This window comes from Hippocampus zosterae, chromosome 7 (assembly GCF_025434085.1).
Source record: "Hippocampus zosterae strain Florida chromosome 7, ASM2543408v3, whole genome shotgun sequence".
Lineage (NCBI taxonomy): Eukaryota > Metazoa > Chordata > Actinopteri > Syngnathiformes > Syngnathidae > Hippocampus > Hippocampus zosterae.
In genome coordinates, this window is record NC_067457.1 from 1,499,120 (window position 1) to 1,512,729 (window position 13,610).

A 13,610-nucleotide genomic window follows, 5' to 3' on the forward strand; every position below is an offset into this window, starting at 1 on the left:
CACCGCACTTTGCAAACCTCCATTTATTCATGAAAATTAGAAAGCCTGTCTGTAATCACACACGCAGCGGACACAACCGCTTTTTTTTTTTTTTTTTGGTGACACAAGATGCCACCAACTTATATAGATCTAAATTAAAAAATAGCACTCAAGTGAAAGTCGGGATGAAGATTTTCTAGTTGGGTTTCGCTGACGTGGAGCCATCACGGCGAGAGTCGCTGGTAAGCCCAGCAGTTTTCACCACGCCGCTGATGCTCACCCAGCTCGGCGTCGGCGGCCACCTTGGTGAAGACGATGCGATCGTGCAGCCTGGTGGTTTGACCCTGCCAGAACTCGATCAGATGGGGCATCACCACGTAGCCCCCCCTGGTGGACGACAGACGAATACAGCTGTAGGAACGGCACCTTCAGGTTTTATCTTTGGAAATGTCGAGTCAAGCCAGGGGAAGGAAATGTCACTGCAGAATGTCATTTCCATAGAAAGAAAGGAGGGGGGAGGGGGTAGAATTTCTCAATTTGGTCATTTCATTGTGAAAACACTCACCAGTAGTCTGGCATCGGCACTTGTGTGTCCTTATACTTCTCCTCAAGCTCCGCGTTTTTCTCTATCAGGAACTAAAAAGATGCCAACAACAAGTGAATGTTTCAAAGAGAATCGGCCTGGCATATTTAACCGTTAACATGCAACAAACTCTTTGTTTCAGAAAAGGCAAACCATACTGTCCCCTCCCCACCATGCAGGAATGGGTCCATAGTCTCTTCATCATTGTTAATTGATACGAAGTAAGAAATTGTGACAGCGCCAAGTAACTCTAGCCACATTGCTTCCCTGAGAAAAGTAAAATTCGTTGTTACTGTAAAAAAAAAAAAAAAAGGATATGTTTGAGCAACACGTTAGCGCCATCGCCGTTCATGTGTATCGTTCTTCTTACCGCTCTATTGGGAACCGGCATGCTCTGCCTGCTCACCACCGCCGCGATCTGGCTGCTTTTTGGCCGCAAGTGAAAGTACTCGCGGGAAATCTGGTCGGGCATTCGCTCCACTTTGCCCTCGATGCGGATCTACCGGGACAGAAGGCGGAAGTCAGTCGGGACCCAAGAGAGAGAAGCGGGGGCGGATGTCGCCTCACCTGTCTGTTCAAAGGCTCCCAGTAGAAGACGAGGCAGGCGTGAGGGTTGCTCTCCTGTGGGTGGACCACAGCGTGACGGCAGTGATGTTGGCGGACACAAAAGTCAAGGGTCACAGCTACTCACCAGCTCCCCTGCCTTGCGGCTCTCGTAGTTGGTGAAAAATCGGAAGCCGTTGTCGTCGTAACCTTTGAGCAGGACCATGCGTGCCGACGGGCGGCCGTCTCTGACACGGAAGTGGGAAGTAACCAAGTACACATCATTTGTTCATGTACTCAAGCGCCCTTCAATGGAATCCGGGCATAGTAGTGGATTAAATTTATTCATGTCTGCTTTGGATGGCAGTTCTTTCAACTTTGGCCAAGTGAGGAGGACTTACTCGATGTCAGAGTTACATGTACCGGTATTCATTTTTTCGCCTTAAGTGTATTGTAGGCGGCTGGTATCGGCAGCCTCGGCAATTACCCGAAACCTTAAAATAAGGCCGGTATCGGCCTATCGGTACTCGCCGATCCTTCGTCGTGAACAAAAATGCAAATGGTTGCTGACTTGGTTGCCGTGGCGATGCACATGGCGTTGGCCTCGCCAATCTCCGGGCATTTGGTGGCTTCGTCGAACCAGGTTCCAAACTGCTTGATTGGGTCCAGAGAAGTCAGTTCGCTCTCCTCGAAACACTAAATTGAACACAATCGGACTCTAAGTGACATTCATTCGCTTCAATGCAGATATTCAACGCCTCAACCATCATGGCAGAGTGTGCATGTGCAAAGATGCGTGTATCACGATATGACCAAATAGAACAACTTCAACCCCACGTTGACATTTTATCAGGGGCGAAAGTTGATTACACCGTTACGAAACGCCAATCTGTACTGAAACTGCAGCTCTGCTTACCTTCATTCGCAGAGTCAAAGTGGTTCTTTTGCAATGGAACTTTGGTCAGCCGAGCTGCCAAGCCAGGAGCTGATAAATGCGATGTGGGAGCAGCTATTCTGTAAATTAGCCCCTATGTTGTTGATGTAACTGTGCATAAGAGTGATTGTAGTTGCTTGTTATGGTAATGCTATGCTGTACTACCAGAGAGAAATTCCTTGTGTGCGCTACATAATTGGCCAATGAAGGTCATTCTGATTGTCATTCTCATTCTGATGAATGTTGTAAGGGCCCGCAGGTACTCCACAGGCCATTTGTCCACAAACAATAAAACGTCGATTGCTTTTATACTACATTCAGTCACGACGTGAAGGATTGCATTTTGGAGCTACAAACAGATTTCCACAGAATGATTCGAGAGTCCAGCCTGATTGCAACGCTCACCTCCTCGTCTTCTTTGTATTTCTTCCTCATGTGACTGAGATCCATGCCGGAGCTGTCACGCGTCGACTGTCTGCGGAGAAAGCGTAGAAAGACGCTTCGTTTGCCTGCCGTTGGAGGCGAAAGGGAGGCACGATTGGCAACAATTATTGATATTGTCTGCCAAAATGATAGTGTCCCTCTCATGCCTGTGTGCTAATGTTACGTCACGACGAGTTCGCTTCACATTAAAACACGAGGCAAATTTTGTAACCAATGCTCTTGTTTATTTTCAAACAAACAACAATATCTTCTGTAAACATCGGTTATAATAAACGTTAGGTGCATACAATAATTGGACATTAATAATGACATTGACGCAGGAATGTGCAGAACCAAGCACAGTGGTGCGTTCAGGGAATATCGTCCCGATGAGACTGCTAAACGATAGAACGACTGCGGCAATTTAAAAATGTATATGACGACAAAATCAGATTTTCTCTGAATTAAATGTGCTTATTAACAGTCTTTGTCCGGTAATAATACATATTCTATTTTTACAAAATATTCCTAATTTGTCGCCGAGTTCTTGAATGTAGCATTACGTCCCTTCCGGAATACAATTCCCTCGCAAACATGGCGGCGACCTTGTGTGGAAAATTATTTCCTCCAAAAGGTAATGCAGGTATAACGATGTATTTTGTTATGTATATATAATGTACATGTTGATATTTCTTCCCAATATTTTCGGTGATCTTAGCGGAGTTACTGCGAAACTGCTGTACCCCAATGAGCGTTTGGTGAAATGGTCGAACTGCTGCCGTGTTCGAAATAATTGACTGATTTCTCACTTCCTACTCACGACATAGGGTTTTATGTATGTGTGTGTACATATATAATATAATATAATTATATATATGTATATATACATACACACATACACACACACACTATTCGGGCGCTCCTTTAATACGTTATTGCTGTCGCATAATTATAACGTGTCGCATATGCATCAGTGTGTGGACCCTCTGTTTTAAATATCGATCAAATAAATTCTTAATAAATGTCTAACATCCAATAGATATATCCCGTAAGTAAAATATAAAAACATTGTTTCAAATTGAGTATTATTCGCAGAAATAATACAATGTGCTTGTTGTGACGTGTTGCTCTACTTTTATGAAAGATATCTTCCCGCAACAGTCCACACACCATTAACCATTTTGTGACCTGCAAATAAACACCACAAAAGAAAAAGACACTATACGTGACCGTGTCTACCTTCCAGGATGGCTCCCCCGGATGCAGAGCATTCGCCACGGCTCCAAAGCTGTCACCCGCCACAGGAAACCGATGCACTTCCTTAAACAGAAGCTGCTAGCTGTGACAAAGTACATTCCCCCGAAACCGGCTGCCCCCCCAGGCGCGTATCCACGAGAAACACCCGTGGTCCAGGAGCAGGTAACACAAGTCATTTGTGTTAGTCGACGTGGCACAAGACAGCTTGTGCAAACCTTACAAAATTATTTACATTTAATATTTGTGTAAGATAAATAAAGAAGTCATGTTTTGTTCTAAGCCCATACTTCCCAGCCCTAGATGTCCCGAATGTTGTGGTCACATCAATAATTAGCAGCGACTGCCCATCAGTCAAGAGGAAGTGTCAACTGAAAGTTCTCTGTGCTCAGGAGAGTCCCTTGATGAGACTGCTGACGCGAGACGTGGAGGGGGTCTTCCGCGACTGCAAGATGGTCGCCGTGGCGCAGAACAGCGGCTCCACCTCTCATGACATGATAATGCTCAAAAACAGGTTCCACAAGCATGACATTCACATCAGGCTCTTCCCCAACCAGGTAAACAAATGGAACAACCAGGAAGCATTAACTCGGCTTCAGTTGAAGTCATTTGCATTGTCGTCATAGAGTATGATTGATTGACTAATGTCCACGTGTGCTCCTGTGCAGGTGATGCGTTCCTTCCTCAGCAAGAGCATCTACAGCAACATGGCCCCTCTGTTCATTGGGCCCACCGTGCTGTTTGTCAGCAAAGAGCCCAAGGTGAAGGAAATGCTCTCCACGCTGCGGCTCAGCCCACAGATGAGTCTTCTAGGTACCTTTTATTTTGGAGTCACACGCTTTAGGATACAGCCAACCCCCGCCTTGTTGTCACAGGTGCCGGGTTTGTGGTCCTGCTGTTTTTTGGGGTATTTTAAATCTCTAACACATAAACTAATAAAAAAACTAAAATGAATAATTTAAAAAAAAGACAAGAAAACTCAAAATGAAATGAAAATGTACCGTCATGAAAAATCCTGTACAACCCAGATACACAGCTGGCAAAAGTTTGCCTGGTGAACCTAATTTGACCTCTTCTAAACTTTGTAATTGATCAAGATTTCAGTCAACCCATTATGAAATGATCTGTTTTACAGGAGCCTGCATAGACAACACGCTGTTGAGTGCGCAAGGCGTGGCGAGCTACGCCAAGCTGTCGTCAGTCGCCGTGGTCCAGGGCGAGCTGGTGAGCGGCCTGAGCGCGCTGGCCTCGCAAACGGGCACCTTGCTGCAGCGACACCCCACCCACCTGACGGCGCTGCTGCTGCAGTACGCGGCGCAGCAGGCCCAAGCGGAGAAAGCCACGTGAAACGAGGACCGTCCTGGGACGTTCAGGACCCTTGCGCAGGCGATTGAGGAACGGGCATGCCGGTCTGCTGAGTTCAGAAGGTCTTAATTATCTTTATTTACATTAAAGGAGTTTTGCGACTGTTTGGGGGTCGAATTGTTCATTTTGCTTTTTCGATGGCCACTTCATTAGGTACTAGGGCGGTGTGATAGGATCACATTGATTATGTATACAGTGGTCCCTTGAAGCAGTATAATGGAGAAAAATGGATTCTACGTGCTTGGAGACGGTTCATTCATTCTTCACAGAAGATAAAGACTATATCTCTGTGAAAGTTAGGGTGTGTGCTATATTCTCCAATTTCATTTTGCAAATCAAAGTCGAAAATAAATAAATGTACAAAGGTAGACTGGAAATTGATTGTGAAAAATCAAGGTGCGACTGTACGACAGATTCTGCTTTTACGTAACAAAAGCGAACCTCTCAATATGATGACAAGTCATTCAATCAATACGTACATCGATCCCCCGAAAACGTGTCCCGTAAAATTGACTTGTGATGACACCCTGTGGCCTGTAGGTGGCGTGGTCTAATAAACGCACAAGCGGCAACAACTCCTGGCCCTCTAATCCTCAGATTAGAGCGAGTTAATCTGAGGTGCACAAGAGTGCCCGCCCCTCCCCCCCCACGTGCTCCCCAAAAGCCTGCCTCCCATAATTCCCACTAATGCGGATCACGTCCAGGACGTTCTGGTGCACTCATCCTGGTGAACGAGCATCCTGCAAAGTGAGTGACGTGCGCGTGGAAAGGGATGACAAGCGCACCGGACCTGAAGATTCTGGTCCCGCTATAGTGGACCTCGTGGGGGCTCCTGACGGACAGACCATGACCCGCTCAACTGACATCCAGGTAGGAGTCATGTGTTGCTTGTAGTTTTATATTGTTGTGCGATAAACTGAATCTCCCCCAAAAAATAATTTTGCAGCAAAGGCAATCAAGGGTTAGAAGGTCAACGCGGCCCACTGCGTTTTTTTTTAACCATAAAAGCATCCATCATTTTGTCAGTTGATGGGGTGTTTGCGCCGAGGGGGTGTCACCTAAAAGCCTTGAGATGAAATCCTCCGCCCGTCTGCCCGAGTGCTCAGAGTGGAGGTTATCTCCGGAATATTTGCGGGGTGTACGCAAAGCGAGATGGTGCCGTGATAGCCCCGTATCGCCGCCGACCGCACGCTGACAAGAAAGCGCTGACATCCTCGAAAAGCTTCAAGTGGCTCGTTTTGCTAGTGCGACGGGAAACGCTCTGGCCTCCGTGTTTGGTTGAGATGATGATGTGTTGGCAGCTCACATCATCCAACAACATTCCGAAATTAAAAAATAATCTTTCCAACAAGTACATTCCAATAAATCCATCAAATCAACCAACTCCACACACACCGAGTTGGAAAAAGAAAAAAAGTCTTGTAGAGATTCGTGTGTAAATCCTCTCACCCCGTTTCCTCCTCCTGCGAGGTGACTTCCTCTCATCCCTCTTATGTAACACGGGATTCAAAAGTATTGGGACACCTGCAGGGAGTTGATTTGGGCTGTCAGATGTCACGGAAAGGAAAAGGAACTTTGCCCAAATGCACTCCAAAAATAAACAATTCACTGCGAACTAGTGCATCCTCTAATTTATTGATCGCATTGGAGGAGCTGTGTCTCAATACGTGTACAGCTGAACAACCAACACATTTTTTGTTCATCTATGGCAGAAGGTCCAATAATACGAGAGATCAATCGCCCAGCGTTCACATATTTGTGAGTAAATTGAGACCAGATCGTCATGAGTAGGGCTACTTTTCCCGTGAGATTTTTGTGAGATTTGCTCGGCCAAGCGCAGGCATTGCAGCACGTAGTTAGTCGTGTTGCTAAAAAGGTCCGCTTGGAAAACCAATTAGGACAAAGTTAGTAATCCTCCTGGCAGCCGCGCCGGGAAACGCCGCGACCGTGCCGGGTGTCGCTAATAGCGCCACGTGGTCTTGGGACACAAAGCAAGACGCAACTTGATCATGTTTTCAAATCACACCTAACAATTACAGATGATGCAGCCACAAAAGGAGTACCGGTAGTCCAGCGCTCTTCTTCAATCATGTACCATGTCTTTATTTCTCCGGATCCACTTCTCATGTCAAACGGGCGCGGCCCCTGCAGGCGGTCGGCGGGTTACTTGGCATCGGATGGTAACGGCTCCAAAATGACTTGCTATGGCTCGGCCCTCGATCGCAGCCAGTCGCTGGCGAGCGGCCTGGAGAAGTCGTCGCCCACGTGGTCCAAAGCTCCCCACTCCCGCAGCAGCAGCACGCTGTCGTCTCGACACTCGCGACAGGTGAGCGGCCTCGGGGAAAAAAATATCGGTCCAACGCCGGCGTCCGAACGAGTTCTTTCTTTCAGCACGTCAAAGACTGGGAAGTTCTTGACGACGTTCAAGTGGCCGGGGGGGAACATCCTCAGGAGATGATGAGCGCTCCGGGCATCTGTGAAGGTTATCTTCTCAAGAGGAGGAAGTGGCCGCTTAAAGGCTGGCACAAGGTGACCAAAATCAAAATGCTCATCAAACTTTTTTCTTCTCTTCGGTATACTATCAATGTGCTTTTGTTTTTCCATACAGAGATACTTTGTACTGGAGGGAGGGGTCTTGAGATACTGTAAAAATCAACAAGATGTAAGTCCATGCCATGAAAAGTACATCTTCAGCACGTCATGCTAACTCATCTCGGGAATGCTACTTAAGCAGATGTCAATGCTGCATCTTCGGCTTCCACGTACTACTTAAATATCCAGTTTCCACGATCATATGTTCCATGTTAATCGACTGCGCGTGTACATACATGATGCTCATGCAAAATGCCAACCGGTCACGCTACATGCTATCACTACAAAGCGCTACCTCAAACGCTAACTAGTCATGCTAACTCATTTTCCAACATCTGTAAGTTTAAACATCTGAACGCAAAGTGCGAACATGTCAAACACGCATCGCCTCGGCGCGCCAAAATTCCACTATTGTGATTTTTTTTTTCTTTTTAACACAAAATACTACACCCTCAGTGACATTGTATGCTAACGCCAAATGCTCACAGGTGTCGATAGGAAGAGTGCAGGGCTCTCTGGACATCAGCGGCGCCGTCATGTCCATCAACAAGAAGTCCAACCGGATTGACTTGGACGCAGGCGACATTCTGTATCACATGAAGGTGAACGACACGTTTGGAGACTTGAAATGTGTCTTTGATGTTGGAAAGAGACGGTAAATGTTTTTCCCCGTGCAATTGAAGGTAAAGAGCCACGAACTCTTCTACATTTGGGTGACCAAGCTGCAGGCACATCGCTCATACAGGAAGAGCGAGGAGGCGGCGGCGGCGGCGGCGTGGCACGGCGTCATCCACAACGGACACGTGCCCGCGCTCACGCCCGACGCCGGCTTCCTTGACGGGCAGCCAAAATGTTTCCCGCAGACCTCGGCCAAGGCCGCCGTCAACAACAAAGTGTCGGCGTGGCTGCAGCAGAGTCCCGCTCCCGACACCTGTGCTCAAGGTCCGCACAAATGAACTGTTGATAACTTGGATGCGCCGCATGCTGCTTCACAAAGCTCCTCCTTCCAGAACTGAACCGTTGCAATTTGGACCTTCACGAACTGACCCGGCTGATCCAGAGGCTGCAGCTGCTGCAGGCGGGTCAGACGTTCGCCAATGGCCAACTGCAGCGAATCATCAGCACGCAGGTGCCGTCGTGTGGCGTTGCCGTGATATTTTCCTTCAAAATGATGATTTTTTAAAAAAATTGTGATCCTATGTTTGAATTCAGAATCTTTCCCTGGAGAAGCCAAAGAAGCAAATGCCAGGAAGAGGGTGGGGTCACTCTCGCACCCTTTCCAGAGTGGAAGCGCTGGGAATGGTGAGTCGTCGCATTTGGACAAAAGTTTTGCGACGCAGCTCCATGAATCTTTTTTTTTTTTTTTTGTAGATACATGATTTGGGGGGAGTGTCATACATACACTACATACGTGCTCTCAGAATGTAACCAGACACACACAAAAAAAAAAAAGTCTTATTATCTTTCCATTCCTAAAAGCCTGTTCGCAGGATGACCAAATCGGTGAGTGCGTAGTGGGCAGTTCGTGAGATGTGTTCCGTGTCCGCCAATCAACACCGGGCACTGTCTAGCTCCGCCCCTCTTAGCGACCCCCAAGGCTGGCAAAAAAGCGCTTCTTTTGACAACGGCGGTGCATTAAGGCGGCGTACGACACCGCGCTGCAGTTCATGCCTTGAGCGCTGCGCTCTTTTTGTTCAGTTGTCCTCCGGCCCTCTGAGCAGCTCATCCCACTTCGGCGCCTCCGTTCCCTCCATCCCGGACTACGTCTACTCCCAGCTGGCCCCCCTCGACGCCGCCTCATCCGCGGAGGGCAAGAAGATCCAGCAGGACATCTGTGGCGTGTCGCTGCGAGGTAGCGCATACGTACTCTGCGCACGCGTACGTCATCAAAATGTTTCTTTCATTCTTCTTCTCTTCAGTCCTGGCTACGCTCCAAACGGTCCACCAGTCCTTGTGCCAAGAGAGGCAGAAACTGCAGGAACTTTGGGGAAACCACACGGAAGAGCCGGCGGCAGGGAGGCGTTCATCCCACAGGCCCCCCTCGGCGGCCGACTCCACGGCCGAGTATTTCGACGCCAGCGATGACTTCCTCCTCGGGAGCTCCTCCGACGTGTCGGACGAGTCGGGACCGAGCGACTCGAGCACGTCCAACTCGGAGCCCGAAGAAGGACATTGTGAGTCTGCTGCAAATGTCATCCATTGATTGTCTCTATGCCATCCCTCGAATGTCACTTTCCACTTCCTGCTCTCGACAGTATCCGCCACCCGAATGTACCGCGCCAGCATTTCCAGGACTCCTCACAGCGTCGCTCCCAAGAGCAGCGGCCGGCGAACGTCGCTTCCCGCGCCGTGTCCGGACAACAGTCACGTGGGCCTCATGGCCATCCTCTACAATAACATCGGTAGGTGGCGGGTACACTTGGAATGTAAACAAAGCGACTGCCGTGAGCGCTACGCAACGTGACCGTGGATATGGCGGCGCAGGCAAAGACTTGGCTCGCGTGTCCATGCCGGCCGCTCTCAACGAGCCCGTCAACCTGCTGCAGCGACTGTGCGAGGAGTTGGAGTACAGCCAGCTGCTGGACACCGCCGGTGCCACCGCAGACCCTTACCAGAGGATGGTACGCACGCACGCACGCGCGCGCACGCTGTTAGCTCAGTAGCAGACGAGAGAATAACGAGAGCGTCTGTCTTATCTTGTGTCAGGTCTACATCGCCGCCTTTGCCATCTCGGGCTACTCCAGCGCCACCTTCCGAAACCGCTACAAGCCCTTCAACCCCGTCTTGGGGGAGACCTACGAGTGCGTGCGGGACGACCGCGGCTTTCGCTTCATCGGCGAGCAGGTCAATCACGCTTAAAATAAATAAATAAATAAATAAAAAGAGTTGAAATTTAATATTGAATGAATGACAGTCCATATTTCGCTCTCCTTATGAATCGGACCACCCGTGAGTCGGTGGTCTTACCGTTGGCGTTTTGTTTTGAATCAGGTGTGTCACCATCCTCCCATCTCCGCCTGCCACGCAGAATCCGAGAACTTCTCCTTCTGGCAAGGTGACGATGGTAGAAGCAGGAGCGCAAGGTGGCGCGAGGCCCTCGGCTCAACTTTGCTCCTCGTTGTCTCTCAAAACAGACCAGAGGTGGAAGAACAAGTTTTGGGGCAAGTCGCTGGAGATCGTGCCCTCCGGGATGGTGAACGTGACCATTCCCAGGTAAGCAAGGCGCCGGTGGCGTCGGCAGAAAGCCCCGCGGAGGCTCGGACTCGCTATTTTTCTGTCGTCGTGCTCAGGTATGGAGATCACTACGAGTGGAACAAAGTGGTGACGTGCATCCACAACGTGCTGAGTCAGCAGCGCTACCTCGAACATTACGGCGAAGTCACCATACGCAACCTGAAGAGCGACGCGTGCACCTGCAAGATCACTTTTGTCAAGGTGAGCGGGTGGCAAAAGTTGTCGCGCTCTGAACGCAAACGTACACTCACCCCCCCACAGTCTCGCTACTGGGGCTCGGACGGCAACAAGAACGAGGTCCAGGGCTCCGTACTGGACCAAAGCGGCAGCGTCATCCACCGCTTTGGAGGTCTGTGGCACGAGGGAATTTTCTGTGACACGCTGCCAACCCCCAAGTGCGTCTGGAAGCCAAGTGAGTTGAAAAATATCCAGCTCGACGTCCTTTCTTCACTTCCTCACCCGAGAAGCTCGTCTCTCCACGCAGATCCTCCACCCAAAGACCACCAGATCTACTACGGCTTCTCCGCCTTCGCCATGGAGCTCAATCAGCTCACGGCCGACCTCGAACCTCTGCTGCCCCCCACTGACAGTCGCCTGCGCCCCGACCAGAGGTCAGAAAAGCTCATTCAAAGAGGCGGCAGCGGGGAGACGACCCAAATATTGCCAGAGTATCGGTACTTTAGAATAATACCATTTGAGTTTTACTTGTATTCAGTGAAAAAAAAAAACTACTCAAGTACTGAGTAAGTGGTGAGTAAATGTACTGCGTTACTATCCACCTTTGCAAGCAAGAAGTCATCAACACAAGCGGGAAGTTTGAAACACAAACAGGAAGTTTGAAGAACTAGCAGGAAGTGAGAAGCACAAACAGGAAGTTAAAAACGCAGCCGGAAAGGTTGACGCACAAACAGAACGTTACGGACACAAACAGGAAGTTAGAAACACAAACAGGAAGTTGCAAAGCACAAACGGGACATGAGTAACAGAGACAGGAAGTAGAAAACCCAACAAACAGGAAGTGGCAATGTCGTTGACGAGCCGCTCGGCGTCTCTCGGGCAGGATGTTGGAGGAGGGCCGAGTGGAAGAGACGGACAGAAAGAAAGACGAGATCGAGGAGCTGCAGAGGGAGAGGAGGAAGGAGCTCGCCAAGAAAGGAGAGGAGCACGTGCCGGCTTTCTTCAAGTCAGTCTTCCTTCCTCGAATAGACAATCAAACAAACATTTTTCCAAATCCGAGACGCACCCTAAACATTAAGTATTACTTTGGCGCCCTCTTGTGGCATTTTGGGGCCAAGCAACGATGTTAAAGGGAGTCGAGGAGTTTCATTTGGTCAAAAATCGTGTCTTTATTAATTCAATGTGATGAATGTGTCCCTCACGCCACTGATTTAATCCACACGTGTGTGTGTGTGTGTTGTCGTTTCAGAAAAGCCAAGGACTGTTGCGGGCGCGATGTGTGGCTGACAAACGGGACTTACTGGAAACTCCGAGAGGATCCCGGCTTTGCAAAGCTCCCGTGTGTCACGCTCTGGTGACGTTAGCGGCGCGTGAAAAACAAACAAACAAACAAACAAAAAAAACCCCAAGAATAATCATAAATAACAAGCACATGTGATCGTAGATTGACATGGTTACAGAGATGTTGAAATATGATTGGACCAAAAAAAAAAACAAATCGAATATTCTCAGACGCATGTTGGAAGCTTTGCAGCCATATGAAAGTATGCGACAGACTTTTCTCGTTAAGACCCATGCAAACTGCGTGCGCTGAAAAAGTGCATACTACGTCTCCTTTAAAACTTTATTTGATTCGAAAAACAAAACAAAACAACAACAGTACTGTACACTGATAATCAATTGTGCCACCTTGAATAAGTAACACTTGTCCCTTTTAGAAAACTCCCCACATAAATTGCGATTGACGGGAAGATTATTGCTCATTTCATCTTACAAATATGCGAAGCAGCTCTTTTTTTTAAAAAAAATGACATTTTTGTAGATTTTTTTTCTTCTTTTTTTTAATATGCGTGATGCTGCTGTGACCTCAGAATGTGATTGCAATGGCGCTAACGTGAAATGTGGATTAACGTGCTCTCATGTTAATTTCGAGTCCCCACCCAAGCGAACAAAAGAGAGATACATGGCAAAAGTTTTGGGAACCCCTGGTGTATGGCAAGATTTTAGAAATGCTGAGGGTCCATCCCTTCTTACCCACTTGAGCAGAATAAAAAAAAAAAGACAAAACAAAACCCAAACATGATGAAATAGTAACATAATGTTGAAGATGCTCGGTTTTGACTCCAACTCCGTCAAATAGGTGCCGTACGCAACTGCCGCTGCCATCTGCAGTTTCTAACGCTTTTTCACAGACAGACAGGGCCCCCCCCCAAAAAAACCACGCCACTCTGGAGGTGAAGGGGGGTGGGGGGCGTCATGGTGTCTCTGTGGTCACTTCCCACTTCCTGTTTGCAGCGGTGACAAGTGTCTGTTTGGCTTCTGGTGTGTGAGCGACCCACTTTTTTTTTGTACCACAGAAGAAGAAGGGACCGCAGCCACTGGCTTTCCCACTGCTTCAAACGCACCGGGAGCGATGGCGATAACCCCCCCCCCCCCCCGCCCCCCGCTCCCCCGGCCCATCCTCCCTGCCCCTCCTGTTACTACGGTAACTGTCGCCAATCATCGATTCACCTCTATGTTCTGTCA

General features: G+C 48.7%; 3 protein-coding genes across 6 annotated transcripts; 2 read left to right on the forward strand and 1 right to left on the reverse strand.

Moving 5' to 3' along the window:
* Window positions 1-8: 8 nt before the first annotated feature.
* Window positions 9-3,848, reverse strand: pnpo (pyridoxamine 5'-phosphate oxidase). Of its 2 annotated transcripts, XM_052069262.1 has the most exons (8): window positions 3,702-3,848; window positions 2,445-2,548; window positions 1,677-1,801; window positions 1,254-1,353; window positions 1,130-1,183; window positions 933-1,061; window positions 545-615; window positions 9-366 (listed from the first exon to the last, which is right to left on the reverse strand). In XM_052069262.1, the coding sequence occupies exons 2-8, from the start codon at window positions 2,487-2,489 to the stop codon at window positions 204-206; spliced, it is 687 nt and encodes a 228-aa protein (XP_051925222.1). In that variant the 5' UTR covers window positions 2,490-2,548; window positions 3,702-3,848; the 3' UTR covers window positions 9-203. The 2 variants fall into 2 exon arrangements, with proteins under 2 accessions (XP_051925222.1, XP_051925221.1); XM_052069261.1 differs by lacking the exon at window positions 3,702-3,848 and having other exon boundaries at window positions 2,445-2,792.
* Window positions 2,948-5,922, forward strand: mrpl10 (mitochondrial ribosomal protein L10). 2 transcript variants are annotated; one of them, XR_007963005.1, is made up of 6 exons: window positions 2,948-3,096; window positions 3,709-3,881; window positions 4,109-4,273; window positions 4,385-4,529; window positions 4,852-5,143; window positions 5,786-5,922. XR_007963005.1 is itself a non-coding variant. In XM_052069263.1 (5 exons), the coding sequence occupies exons 1-5, from the start codon at window positions 3,057-3,059 to the stop codon at window positions 5,061-5,063; spliced, it is 735 nt and encodes a 244-aa protein (XP_051925223.1). In that variant the 5' UTR covers window positions 2,948-3,056; the 3' UTR covers window positions 5,064-5,187. The 2 variants fall into 2 exon arrangements, 1 of the variants encoding a protein (XP_051925223.1); XM_052069263.1 differs by lacking the exon at window positions 5,786-5,922 and having other exon boundaries at window positions 4,852-5,187.
* osbpl7 (oxysterol binding protein-like 7) lies at window positions 5,799-13,292 on the forward strand. 2 transcript variants are annotated; one of them, XM_052069258.1, is made up of 21 exons: window positions 5,799-5,951; window positions 7,233-7,407; window positions 7,473-7,610; window positions 7,690-7,743; window positions 8,162-8,275; window positions 8,357-8,615; window positions 8,684-8,802; window positions 8,886-8,975; window positions 9,153-9,176; window positions 9,372-9,525; window positions 9,593-9,847; window positions 9,929-10,075; window positions 10,158-10,294; window positions 10,380-10,517; window positions 10,665-10,728; window positions 10,808-10,886; window positions 10,964-11,108; window positions 11,169-11,319; window positions 11,392-11,518; window positions 11,968-12,090; window positions 12,334-13,292. In XM_052069258.1, the coding sequence occupies exons 2-21, from the start codon at window positions 7,276-7,278 to the stop codon at window positions 12,440-12,442; spliced, it is 2,559 nt and encodes an 852-aa protein (XP_051925218.1). In that variant the 5' UTR covers window positions 5,799-5,951; window positions 7,233-7,275; the 3' UTR covers window positions 12,443-13,292. The 2 variants fall into 2 exon arrangements, with proteins under 2 accessions (XP_051925218.1, XP_051925219.1); XM_052069259.1 differs by lacking the exon at window positions 9,153-9,176.
* The last annotated feature ends 318 nt before the right edge of the window (window positions 13,293-13,610 follow it).